This window comes from Mobula hypostoma, chromosome 9, assembly GCF_963921235.1.
Source record: "Mobula hypostoma chromosome 9, sMobHyp1.1, whole genome shotgun sequence".
Lineage (NCBI taxonomy): Eukaryota > Metazoa > Chordata > Chondrichthyes > Myliobatiformes > Myliobatidae > Mobula > Mobula hypostoma.
Window position 1 is genome coordinate 24,794,485 of NC_086105.1, and position 14,146 is coordinate 24,808,630.

At 38.8% G+C, this 14,146-nt stretch overlaps 2 protein-coding genes across 10 annotated transcripts in view; one reads left to right on the top strand and one right to left on the bottom strand.

Annotated features, from left to right (window-relative positions):
- Window positions 1-14,146, top strand: part of immp2l (inner mitochondrial membrane peptidase subunit 2) — a 561,843-nt gene that overhangs the window by 254,928 nt on the left and 292,769 nt on the right. Inside the window, exon 4 of one of the 7 annotated variants that reach the window (XM_063057906.1) lies at window positions 2-3,038. The exons of the other annotated variants lie outside the window; for them this stretch is intronic. Coding sequence (XP_062913976.1) covers window positions 2-65 — 64 coding nt within the window. The 3' untranslated portion in view covers window positions 66-3,038. Of the gene's footprint in view, window position 1; window positions 3,039-14,146 lie in introns of those variants that run through there. 7 annotated transcript variants of the gene reach the window in all.
- The window catches only part of lrrn3a (leucine rich repeat neuronal 3a), a 59,391-nt gene that overhangs the window by 21,458 nt on the left and 23,787 nt on the right, over window positions 1-14,146 (bottom strand). The window lies entirely within an intron of this gene.

Sequence of the window (14,146 nt, forward strand, 5' to 3'; positions counted from 1 at the left end):
GAGGGGGAGAAGATGGTGGCACGACGACAGCGCGCGCAGCCACTTCGGTGATGAATATCTGTTAAGTAGTGGACCGTGCACAATTCTGATTTGATGGAAACGGACGTGAGAGCACAGCGGAACATCTGGAAAACTTCTGAAATGACTGCTTTGCTGCCGCTGCTGCCGTGTGGTAACCGGAATCTCCGGAGCTCAAGGCCCCAAAATCCTCGGCTTTGCGTGTTTCAGCGGCCGGGGAGAGGTCGAAGGGGCTCGGCAGAGGATGACGCTCAGGAGGCTGTATCGGAGAGGCTGCTTGGAAGCTTGAAGTTTTCGGACGGATGGATTCAGTGTCAGCTGTGGTCGGCTGCTTCTAAGGTATTGGCAAGTTGACGGTGCCTGGAGGTTTATGGCAGGGAGTTTCTCCCTTTTGCCGCCTGCTATCGGGGACTCGGGAGTCGATCGACTTGGGACTTTAAGACTTTTTTTTTACTGTGCCTGTGGTCTGTTTTTTATCAAATTATGGTATTGCCTTGCACTGCTGTAACTATATGTTATAATTATGTGGTTCTGTCAGTGTTAGTCTTTGGTCTGTCTAGTTTTCTGTGATATCACTCCGGAGAAACATTGTATCATTTCTTAATGCATGTATGCATTTCTAAATGACAATAAATGAGGACTGAGTGTTCTCATAATCTAAAATCTAAATCAGTATCACCTCATACATCTTCATCAAATCTCTCCAACCTTCTTTACTGAAAGAACTTCTCCAGTCTAACCTTACAAATGAATCCCTCAACACTGGAGCTGTTCTGGTAAATCTTTTCTGCATTCTTTCAAGGATCTTCATTTCCTTCCTTAAGTTAGGTGACTAAAGTGGATAAAATACTACCTTCATGGTGTTTAATGCATTTTCACATAACTCTTCTGTTTTTCTACTTTTATGCCTCAATTTATGAATGGCAGGATCCCTTATGGTTTGCTAATTATTCTTTCTACAAGTCTTATCACTTTTCAACAATGTATGTAGATACACTCAGGTTCTTCTGCACCATTAGCCTCTACTGTCTCTCCTTAATTCTTTCTGCCATAGCATATTACATTTCTGTAATTATCTGCCACATTTCTGCCCATTTTGCTATTCGATGGTATACTGTAGTCTATTATTGTTTTCCACAGAAAAATCTTCATAAAACCTAGTATGACAGGATTATTGCTAACTGCCAGATGTAAATATTCTTTAATGACCCACCTAGCTGTTTGTTTATAGAATGAATAATATATTACTTGTTCCTCCTTTTAACCCTAGTTCAAAACTGATTTGCAGTGATTGAGGTAAATGTGTAGATCACATAATTTGTTTCATATATCAAAACATATGTAATGCAACAATAGTTTTAGAATTTCAGAACACCAGTCTCAGAATATTTCTTAGTACTTAATATCTACCTTTAATTGTAATGCATAATGCAACTCTGGACAGATAACAATGGTATCGCAGCGGTAGAAGATGATTGGTTTCTCATAATTAGGGTTGTTTCACATCCAGTCAGTCTGCATATTTCATGCATCAATTGATATGGAAAGAGGACATTGTTTCCTGATGGAAAATCCTTCTCAGTTAGGATAAGCTGAACATTGTTGCTTGTCACCAAAGCAACAGAGAAGCAAAGCAAGACAAGCAGGAAGGGAGAGACACAAAGTGTCTTGTGCCTTGGCACTTTCTGTTTCCACATCAACAGTTAGAGAGATGATGATGAAAAAAAAATGCAGCAGTTACATTAAACCCATTGCTTATAGAGCAAACAGTGCACTTCACTGCACCATTTTATCAACTGTAAGTATTTTCAAAGCACACTTGTTGCCCACAATAGCTTTTTTAAAGCACAATAAAGAACAATCTTTCCCTTTGCAGCCATTTTAACAATATCACTTCTATAGCCTTGTAAACCCATCTACAAAAGGAAAAGAAAGATGTAACACCATGCTGACCTTCTGCAATGCAATTTGACAATGTTTTGCACTTAAGAAATTTTGTCTATTGCTTTCAGAAATGAAGTTATACATTGGAACTTGATGGAGAAATTATATTTTCATAACAGTAGCCAATCTATTGATTTGGGTGTAATTTGACAGAGAAAAAAAATCAATGTCATTGTCCTCTTGTTGGTATATAACACAGCATTGCATCTAACCTGTGAAATTATTTTTCTATTTTAATTTAAATCCAGAAATTACTTAAAGGATTAGCAAAGATGCATATTATTACTAAATATTTCTTCAGGGTTAATTTTAAAATGCTATTGGATCTGCTGTTTGCATTGATTCATTTGTTATGAGGTGTTATTGCCAGAGGGAAGGAAATCTGAAGCTGCAGGAATGCCTTTTGTTGTAACATTCAAAAGAACAACTTTAGTGCATTGAACCAAAAATGGAATGGGTAATTGTGAATGATGGGCTAGTGACATTGATTGTCCACAATCCCAGCGCCTTTGCTCTAGATTATCAGCAAGAAATTTTGCAGTCAATGTAACTCTGTGGGCTTGCAATAAAGAGAAATCATAGCATGGCTAATAAGAATCAGCTGCTTCTTTATGGCTCTCCTACTGTTTAGTGTACTTTAAAATGCTTTATTATATTATTTAAGCTAAAAATGACTTAAAAATAAACCTGCTAGAAGAGCCACTGTTCATTGTGTTTTATTGCTGTCAACAGTGGCTCAGTCTACTTTCATTCTAATAGAACCAGAATAACCACTTGTATTTCATCGACAGAAAAGAAGGCATATGCTACTCAGTTAATAATTTCCTCGCTAGGGAAATCTATTCTGATTTATTATGACATAAGCAATTATCACACAAAATAATTCTGAAGGAAAACTACTTCATGGACTGCTAACAAAAATGTATTTTGTGAAATGTAAAAGAAAATCAAGTTTTCTTTAAAGTATGGGAGCAATGGCTGGCACTATTGGATAACTGTCCTCTATCATCAGTAACAGCTAGATTCAGGGCTTCCTCTCTAAGGATCTTTATGCATTATCAAAATGGACATGTTGTGTGTAGTAATGCCTGTATTGTCAAATTAAACTGTTAGAATGATTGATATGTGATTTGAACTGCTGATTTGCTATTGGTGAACAGAGTGCAAAACTGCAGACTGTGAAAAACGAATGGCTCTTGAAATTAATGCTGAAGAAAAACAGAATTTATACTTCATAATTTTTTTTTATTGTACACCATAAAGATTCCCCCAGGACATGGGCAGTTGGTTTGCATAACACATTTTTGACATGATTAAAGTGGGATCAAATTGGTTTGGGCTTAGTTTTGCAATGGATATGACTTACTGCAGTTCATGCTAGTTGAAGCTGCACTGCTTCACAATTGTTCCATGATGATATTTTTATGGAACTCGGATGTAGGCTACCCTGTTCTATGTTTAAAAATCAGATTTTAGTAGGATTAAGCAGAGAGGTTTTTGATCTTTCTGCATATTTAGAAAACTGCAGATTATGTATTTTTCACATTGCCAACCTCTGTTCTACGTCACACACAATCCACAGTTTAGTTCCAACATAACAAAGGGCAAGTTAAACAGAAGTAGTGATTGTCTCACTGAGACTTTTGCAATGATATAAAAGGTGATATTTGCTTGCAATGTTATTTGCAACAATTATTTGAAGAAAATGCACAACATTTTCAGCTTCCTGGCTATTTAACCTTAGTTTTTCAATAACCTGTTTCTAGGTTTCCGCACTGCAGTAAAGGTTAGGCAGTTACATTGCGAATTAGACAGAGGGATCAGATTATGTGCAAATTGGCTGCTGCATTTCCTCTCCCCCCCCCCCATAATATCTTTTCCAACAGTAATTCATTGTTTAGTAAGTTCTTTAAAATTGTGCTAATGTGAAAAACAGAATCTAGTTATTTGCTATAAATAATACATAAATCAATGAAGATTGAAACTTATTCAGTAATAGGAAGCTGGAACATTAAATAATTGTGCTTCTATTAAGTAAGGGCTGGTAGTTCAATTGTGCAACATTGGGTTGGTTTCAGTGGTATTGGCTGCTCCTGTAAACTTTCTTAAGTATCTAACTCTTAGGAAAACTAACTCACTTTCTTGTATCTATTTGTGCCAGTATGAGGCTTGCGAGTGTAAATTTAAAACCTCATAATGAACTTAAGTGAAATTCTATTTCCTTAAAAAATACACAAGCATTTACTTTTTAAATGTATGACATGACACAAGGTGAACTGTGGCAATTTTATCTAACTAGTGTTAGGTTATTTAAATATTACACTTGGCATTCAACTCATGAGTTATGTAGTCTGACTTCATCTGGTGTGTTTATTTTGATGAAAATCTTATTTCTGATTATGCACTCAAATGGTTCAAAATGATTTAACAGAAACAGAAACATGGCTGAACAAAGATCACAGCTGAGACCCAAACATCCCAGGATACACATCGTATCGAAAAGATAGGCAGCTGGGCACAGGGGGTGGGATGGCTCTTAGTTTAAAAAAATTGAAATCAAATCCTTAGCAAGAAGTGACACAGGATAAAAATATGTAAAATCCTTGTGGGTTGAGTTAAGAAACTGTAAGAGTAAAAAGACCCTCACGAGAATTAAGTACAATCCTCCGAATGGTAGCCAGAATATTCAAAGTAAATCTATTATCAAAGTACATGTATGTCACCTTGTATTACCTTGAGATTCTACTTCTTGCAGGCATTCACAGTAGAACAGAGAATTAAAACTACACACAAAGACTGACAAACAACCAAGTGCAAGTAAACAAATAAATAAGTAATACTGAGAGCATGAATTGTAAAGTCTTTGAAAGTGAGTCCATAGGTTGTAGAATCAATTCAGAGTTGAGGTGAGTGAAATTATTCACGCTGGTTCAGGTTTGAAGGATAACAACTGTTCCTGAATATGGTGGTGTGGGACATAAAGGCTCCTGTACTTCCTTCCCAATGGCAGCAGGAAGAAAAGAGCATGGCCTGGATTGTAGGGTTCCTTAATGATGAATACTGCTTTCTTGTGCACTATTCCTTGTTAGATGTGTTTAATGGTTGCGGGGGAGGGGGCACTTTCTAGATAAACTGGAATAGACGGTGCTGTGTTTGCCACTTTCTTGTAGGTTTTTCTGTTCATGGGCAGTGGTGCTTCCATACCAGGCAGTGTTGCAACCAATTAAGATACTCTTTACTGTATATCTACAGAAGTTTGTCAAAGTTTTAGATGGCAAGCCAAATCTGCACAAACTTCTAAGACATTGTCATGCCTTCTTTGTGATGTCAAGGAATTTAAAGTTACGGACCCTCCCCATCTTCAATCTCTTAATGAGGACTGGCTCATGGACTTCCAGTTTCTTCTTCCTGAGTCAATAATCACCTCTTTGTTTTTCTGATGTTGAGTGAGCAGGTGTTGTTGTGGCACCATTCAGCCATTTCAATCTCTCTCCTATTTGCTGATTCGTCACCACCTTTGATTTGGCTAACAACAGTGGTGTTGTCAGCAAACTTAAAAATGTCTTTGGAGCTGTATTTAGCCACATAATCATAAGTATAAAGTGAGTGTTGTGGGTTTCAAACTACAACTGAAGATCAAAAAGGAATGTAAGATAGACAATGTTATAGAGATCATGGGGGCAATCAATATGCAGGTAGAATGGAAAAATCAAGTTGACAATGGATCCCAAGAGAAGGGATTTGTAGAATGCCTATGATAAGACTTGTTAGAGACAAGAAAATGAACCTCTAGATTTGGTGTTGTGCAGTGAACCAGATTTGATTAGGGAGCTTAAGGAAAAGGAACCCAAGAGGCAGAGATCATAATATAATTCACCCACTGTTTGAGAGGAAAAAACTAAAATTGGATGTATTGTTAATACAGTTGAATATACTGTAAACTGATTAGGAAGCTTTAAAAAATCAACAGAAGAATCTGAAGACATCAGCAGCATGCCAGAAACTTGAAAGAGTCATGGGAAAAAAAGGAAGGACAGGGAAAAGACATGAAATTACAGGCCAATTAGTTGACTTCATTAGTTTTCAAGCTGTTAGAGTACTTTATTAAGAATGTTGTTTCAGGGTACTTGGAGGCACATGATAAAATAGGAAGAGACATTTTACTAGACTGATCTGATGGAATTCTTTGAGGAAATAACCAGCAGGATAGACAAAAGAGAGCCAGTGGATGTTGTTTACTTGGATTTTCAGAAGGCCTTTGACAATATTAGAGAAAAGGATGGATAGAAATGAGAGAAAATCTGCAGATGCTGGAAACCCAAGCAACACACACAAAATGCTGGAAGAACTCAACTGGCCGGGCTGAGATCCCTCATCAGGGCTGGAGAAAGTAACTTCCACCGTCAACAATGGCATCTCTCCCTCCACCCCACATTCTGCTTTCCATAGGGATCACTCCCTTCGTTACTCCCTTGTCCATTCATCCCTCCCCACTGATCTCTCTCCGGGTACTTACCCTTGCAAGCAAAACAAGTGTTACACCTGCCCCTACACCTCCTCCATCACTACCATTTAGGGCCCCACACAGTTCTTCCAGGTGAGGTGACACTTCACCTGTGAGTCTGTTGGGGTCACCTACAATATTCAGTCTTCCTGATGTGGCCTCTTGTATATCGGTGAGACCTGACGTAGACTGGGAGACCGCTTCACTGTACATCTATGCTCTGTCCACCAGAAAAAGCACGATCTCCCATTGGCCATCCATTGGTACTCCATTTTTCATTCCCATTCTGACATGTCAGTCCATGGCCTCCTCTACTGTCGCGATGAGGCCACACTCAGGTTGGAGGAGCAACGCCTTATATTCTGTTTGGGTAGCCTCCAACCTGATGGCATGAACATCAGTATCTCAAATTTCTGGTAATGCTCACCCCTTCTTTCACCAGTCATCATTCCCATTTCTCTCTCTCAACTTATCTCCTTCCCGCCCATCACCCCCCTCTGGTGCTCCTCCCCCTTTTCTTTCTTCCATGGCCTTCTGTCCTCTCTTAGCAGATTCTCCCTTCTTCAGCCTTGTATCTCTTTAATCAATCAACTTACAAGTTCTTTATTTCATCCCTCTCTCCCCCTTTCCAGTTTCACCTATCACCTTGTTTCTCCCTCCCCTCCCCACAACTCTAACTCTGAATCTTTTTTTTTCCCAGTCCTGGTGAAAGGTCTCGGACTGAACACCGACTGTACTCTTCTCCATAGATGCTGCCCGGCCTGCTGAGTTCCTCCAGCATTTTGTGTGTGGAGCATGGATAGAAAATGGGCTGCTGGCAGAAGGCAAACGGTGGGAGTAAAGATAGGTTTTTCTGGTTAGCTGCCTGTGGCTCGTGGTTTTCCACTATGGTCGTAATGATCAGTTTTGGATCCATGACCTTTTCTTTATTTGTTAATGATCTGGATGATGAAACAGATGGCTTTGTGGCCAATTTGCAGACGATACAGAGATAGGTGGAGGAGCAGGTACTGTTAAGGAAGCAGAGTGTTTTCAGAAGGACTTGGACAAGTTGGTAGAATGCAAAGTAGTGACAAATGGAATATAGTGTAGGGAAGTGTATGCCCATGCACTTCAGTAGAAGAATAAAAGTGTAAACTATTTTCTAACTGGGGAGAAAATTCAGAAATCAGAGGTGCAAAGGGACTTGAGCGTCCCTGTGTGGGATTCCAAAACGGTTAACTTGCAGGTTGAGTTGGTGGTAAGAAAAACAATTACAATGTCAGCATTTATTTCAAGAGGTCTAGCATATAAAAGCAAGGATGTAACTCCAAGTCTTTATAAGTCTTTATTAGAGTATTGTGAACAGTTTTGGAGAGAGTCCAGAGGAAGTGTACAAGAATGATATGGAAGATGAAAGGGTTAACATATAAGGAATGTTTGATGGCTCTGGGCCTGTACTCACTCGAGTTGAGAAGGGTGATGGAAGATGCATTTGATGCCTATCAGTTTCTACTATTGGGAGAGTCTGGGACATCATTTTAGAACAGAGATATGGAGTTTCATTTGCTAGAAGGTGGACACAGACAGTTAGGGAGGCCAAGTCATGGGTATATTTAATGTGGAGGTTGATATGCTCTTTATTAGTAAGGGTGCCCATGGCTACAGGGAGGAGGCAGGGGAACGGGTTTGAGAGGGATAATAAATCAGTCATGATAAAATGGCAGAAAGGACATGATGACTAAATTACATAATTCTGCTCTTGTCATATGATCTTATTGATTTATACAGTAGCTGCAACATTACTTAGTATATCTATACAAAACAAATTGATGATGGCAGAGCAGTGGATGTGATGCATATGGATTTTAGTAAGGTTTTTGACAAGGCTCCCCATGGAAGACTCATTCAATAAGTCATGAGGCATAGATTCACTTGGTAAGGTCAAACCTGAAGACAAGAGTACAATGTTAATGGCAAGTTTCTTAGTATGGAGGAACGTAAGAAACTTGGGGTCCAAATTCTTAGATCCCTCAAAGTCATCTTATACGATGGTATGGTGTGTTGGCCTTCAAAAGTCAGGGGATTGAGTTCAGGGCCGTGGGGTAATATTGCAGATCTATAGAACTCTGGTTGGAGTATACTTGGGGTATTATATTTGGTTCTGGTTGCCTCATTGTAGGAAGGATGTGGAAGCTTTAGAGAGGATGCAGAGGAGATTTACCAGGATGCTGTCTGGATTAGAGAACACATCTTATGAATAAAGATTGAGTGCTCTTGGGCATTCTGTTTTTGGAGTGAAGGAGGATGAAAGATTACAATAGGCACAGATTGATTAGATAGCCTTATTCCCAGGGTCATAATGACTAATACCAGAGGATATGCTTTTAAGGTGAGTGAAGGAAGGATTAGGGAGATGTCAGAGGTAGGTTTTTCACACAGACAGTGGTAAATGCTTGAAATACATTGCAAAGAGTGGTTGTGAAATCGGTTATGACTCTTACTTAGCACGTGGATGAAAGCAAAATGAAAAGTTATGAGCTATGTAGGATGGAAAGGACAGGTTGTTCATGGAGTAGATTAAAAGATCAGAGACCTCAGATTGTCAAGATCTACCACCACTTCTCCCCCGCCCCATCATCCCCATCATGGCTGACCCCACGGCTGTGCGCTGAACCCACTGCTGTACACTCAGCTCACATGTGACTGCATGGCCAAACACATTAATAATCTTATTGTCAAGTTCACCAATGACATAATAGTGGTGAGGTTCATCACCAATAACAATGAGACAGCCTACAGAGAGGAGGTGGAAGAGATTGAGGCTAAGCAAATAACCTTGCCCTCAGTGTCAACAAGGCAGAGGAGATGGTTATCAACTTCAGGAGAACTTGCACCATCTCCTGACCTTTTCTTCAGCAACAGGGCTATGGAAATTGCAAGAAGTTTCAAACTGCTAGGAGTGCACATATCACACCATCTCTCATGGTCCCAGAACACATCCTTCACAGTCAGGCACACTCACCAAAGCCTCTGCTATACTCATGTTGTTCTACAGATGTGCAGTAGAGAGCATCCCGACATGCTGCATCACTTCACAGTAGGGAAACTGCACTGTGGCAGACAGGAGGGCTCCACAATGGGGAGTCAAAACTGCCCAACACATCACCAGCATTAGTCTACCTACCATCAGGTGCTGGAAAAGGGCCAGTAGCATCATGAAGGAATTCACACACCCTGCTCATGGACTCTCTATCCCACTCCCATCAGGAAAGAGGCTATGTCGCTTCCACACCAGGACCACCAGACTCAAAAACATTACTTTCCCCAAGCAGTAAGGCAGATCAACACTTCCACTCATTACAACAGGAATTCTGCAGATGCTGGAAATTCAAGCAACATACATCAAAGTTGCTGGTGAACGCAGCAGGCCAAGCAGCATCTATAGGAAGAGGCGCAGTCGACGTTTCAGGCCGAGACCCTTCGTCAGGACTTCCACTCATTAACCCACTCCTCCATGCCCCCAACCACCAACACTTTACTATTTCCTGTCAGAGTCAACTTATGTAGAGACACTTCTGTGCCTAGCGTCTATTATGTATATAAACTATCTCATGTATTTATATTTATTGTTTTATTATTATTGTGTTTTTTGGTGCTGCATCAGTTCTAGAATAACAAGTTATTACATTCTCCTTTATACTTGGGTACAGGAAATGACAAATTGAACAACAGCCTGGGCTAGAGGGCCTGTACTGTGCTGTACTGTTCTTTGTTCTATTAAAGGCTTATTTGAGACTATGCAAACAGTTCAGTGTTGTGATTTTTGTCTCAAAACCAATTGCTACCTTTTAATCTTGAAGTAGTTGTATGAGTTACAAAGATATTGTAAGTAGTTAAAAAGATTTCAAAATTTTTGCCCATTAACAAGAAGTATTTCAATGTCGAAGAAAAAGTGGTAACCAGATAGTGAGAAGAATATTGGAATTCAATACACCACCGCCCAGACATAGTTAGGTTTCCAATGTAATTTTTATTACTAATTCAATTCTTAAGGAAATGATTTATTACCAAAGAGATTTTGCCAGTAGGAACCAGGTCTAGCATTTAGACTGGTCTTTTTCCTCACTTTTGCCAGCAATCAAGTCAAAATACTTGCTCTGGATTTTTGTGTCAAAGGATGTCCCAGGAAACACACTGGACAAATCTGAGGGAAATGTAACATAGGACTTCAGAAGAAGCATGTTATGGACTAAGCAATGTAATCAAGGGAAGCTTGCAGCATTAGAAGTGGCCATTTGGATATTATGTCACTGCTGGGCAGAAAGAGGCATCCAAATGAATTTCACCTTCCACCAGTAGGTCCATAATCCAGCACATCACAGTTCATCAGGTACAGGCCCAAGGACTGTTTAAAACATAATAAGAGTTCTTGCCACTTTTACCCTCTTCGGCAGTGAATTCCAGACCATTTTCATCCTTAGGGTGAAATCCATTTACCTCATATCTCTTCTAATCCTTTTATAAATTGCTTTAAATCTATGCCCGGTGTGTTTTCACTCTTCCCATATACTTTACCTAGACCTGTCACATATACTTCTATTTATTTTCCTCTCACTTTCCTGTTTCAATAAAAAGAACCCTAACTTATTCAACTTTGCCTTGCAGTTGAAGTTTCCAGTTTTAGCATCATCCTTGTAAATTTCTGAATACTGTATACATTGTTCACACTTCTAGCACAATCTCACTGCTCTTATCTCCTTGACTAACAGGAATAGACCCAATCTGCCTTCTTTTGATCACTTTATTGCTCTGTCCTATCTTTTTAAATATTTCTGGACAATCATTCCAAAGTTCATTTGTTTCTTTACATTCACAGCCAATTCTTCACCCTACTTTTGTGCGACCATAGTTTAACCTAACTCTTAAAATATATGGAAGATACAGTAAGACCATATAAAACAGGACACAACAGCCCTGTCTGTGTACTCCCAAAATGCAGCATTTTAATAAAAGGACAATTTGGTAATGTTTTCAACCAGCAGTTACTCACCAAATCATGACACACTTTTCCTTTAGTTGTGTTGTACCAGGGTCGCTGAGCTGCTTCATTGCTGATTCAAAATACTGGAACTTACATCATTGTGGAAGAACTGCACTGTACTCTGTGCCCAACATTACATTCTAAGGGCAGTTAAGCTTATGCAAAAAATGACAGTTTGCTTCTGATATCCCAAGAACAAATGAAACCAATCTTGATTCCTGACAATGTATTTCACATAGCACCATTAGTTTTTCTAACATTCTAAGAAGAATGCCAAGAGATCCATCCTTGATTGGCAATTCTGAAATGTGCAATATAGTCCAGTTAACACATTAATCCCTTTCAGTGATTCCAGATGCTAAAAAAAATTAATGACTTGTAGTTTTCCTTTTAATAGATGATCTTGAAACAAATTTTAACTGGTCATATGATAATTATTGACATTAAAAATAATTTTACCTTATGTTGCATGGAGACATTTGGTTCAATAAATGACAAGCAACCAAAACTGAATCATCTTTACTTGATGCCTATTTCTGTACTGATTGATGAAAGATGTATAATTTCTTAACCATGCAAACACGAGGAAATCTGCAGATGCTGGAAGTTCAAGCAACACACATAAAAAGTGCTGCTGCGTTCATCAGGATTTTTATGTGTGTTGCTATTTCGTAACCATGTTAGTTTTAAAACATGACTTAGTCTATTTTGTACCAAAATTAATTAAAACATTAATAAATAAAATCATATGAATTTTTGTGTTACAGAACACAAATCCTAAAATCCACACTGTTATAAAGTAAATATTAGATTAAACTGTAACTGAATATTTTCTTTTTCAGGTGCTTAGTGTCAAATGATTAGGACAATATGTCAATTTGTCATTGCTGTCTGAATTTCATGACTGAGCTGAATTTTGTGGGTTTTCCATGATACAAGTAGCCACGTAGTACTATTAAATGTGATTTGAAAGCATAATTTTGGCATATTATAAACAAATAAAAGCTAAAATGCCGTGTTTTTGTTACAATTTTAAATAGGTTGGCTTCAGAATGCAGGCATTATTCATGTATTCACTAAAGCATGGAAGGAAAAAAAATAATATTTTTGTAATCTCACATTCAGCTAGCCATCTGTAAAATTAGCTGGGGTAAATGAGGTTTCTATTGTGAGTTTGGAAGGTATCTGCTAGTAGATTAGAAACCAGGTCCATGTAGCGCTTTGCCTTGGTCTCCACAACTTTTAACTATTTAGGTACTTTTCTTTCTTTTTCAATTACTATTCTACTTTTCTAGAGCCCATGCCTTTTTCTCATTACTACCATCGGACGGGAAGTACAGACACTATTCAGGACCCTGGTCAGACCCCGCTTGGAGTACTGTACTCAGTTCTGGTTGCCTCACTACAGGAAGGATGTGGAAACCATAGTAAGAGTGCAGAGGAGATTTACAAGGATGTTGCCTGGATTGGGGAGCATGCCTCATGTAAACAGGTTGAGTGAACTTGGCCTTTTCTCTTTGGAGCGACGGAGGAGGAGAGGTGACCTGATAGAGGTGTATAAGATGATGAGAGGCATTGATCGTGTGGATAGTCAGAGGCTTTTTCCCAGGGCTGAAATGGCTGCCACAAGAGGGCACAGGTTTAAGGTGCTTGGGAGCAGGTACAGAGGAGATGTCAGGGGTAAATTTTTTATGCAGAGAGTGGTGAGTGCGTGGAACGGGCTGCCGCCAACAGTGGTGGAGGCAGATACGACAGCGTATTTTAAGAGACTTTTGGATAGGTACATGTAGCTTAGAAAAATAGAGGGCTATGGGTAACCCTAGTAATTTCTAAGGTAGTGGCATATTCGGCACAACTTTGTGGGCCGAAGGGCCTGTATAGTGCTGTAGGTTTTTCTATGTTTCTATGTAAGCCATATGACTCATGCCACCAGGTTCAGGAACAGTTTTTAACCTACAACCATCAGGCTTCTAAACCGATGTGGATAACTTCATTCACCACTACTCTGAATTGATTCCATGACCTACAGACTCACTTCCAAGGTCTCTTTACAATTCATTTTCTCAGTATTGTTTTCATTTGCACAATTGTCTTCTTTTTTGTATTGGTGTTTGTCAGTCCTTGTCTATCCATGTGTCCATGTGTAATTTTTTTGTTAAATTATAATGCATTTCTTTTCCCCTTGTAAATGTCTTTAGTAAAATGAACCTCACAGTAGTATGTGGTAATATCCACATACTTTGATAATAAATTTACTTTAAACTTTGTACTTTACTGCTTGACTTTATTTTAATTTGGAACTGACTCACAGCTGAAGGTGTTTAACATGGAGATAACCTTGCATTTCTGTCACATAAACAGAACAATTGGTGCTCAAAGTTTAAATTATCTCTACTTTTAGAAATTGCATTGTAATAGTGGTCAATATAATACATAAATGCTGTATGCTAGTATAATACTCAACTGTCCCAAACTAGGGAAGAAATTCTACCTTCTATATGCCAGTAGCTTTCCAGACCTGTAGTACTTTTACTAACACCCACATTGAATTTTATATCTTGCAAAAAGCAATTAATTACTAATTCAATGTGAGAATCATGGAGAATCACTGTGAGAAATGACAAACATTTGCTTCAACGTTACCAAATCTTAGAAAA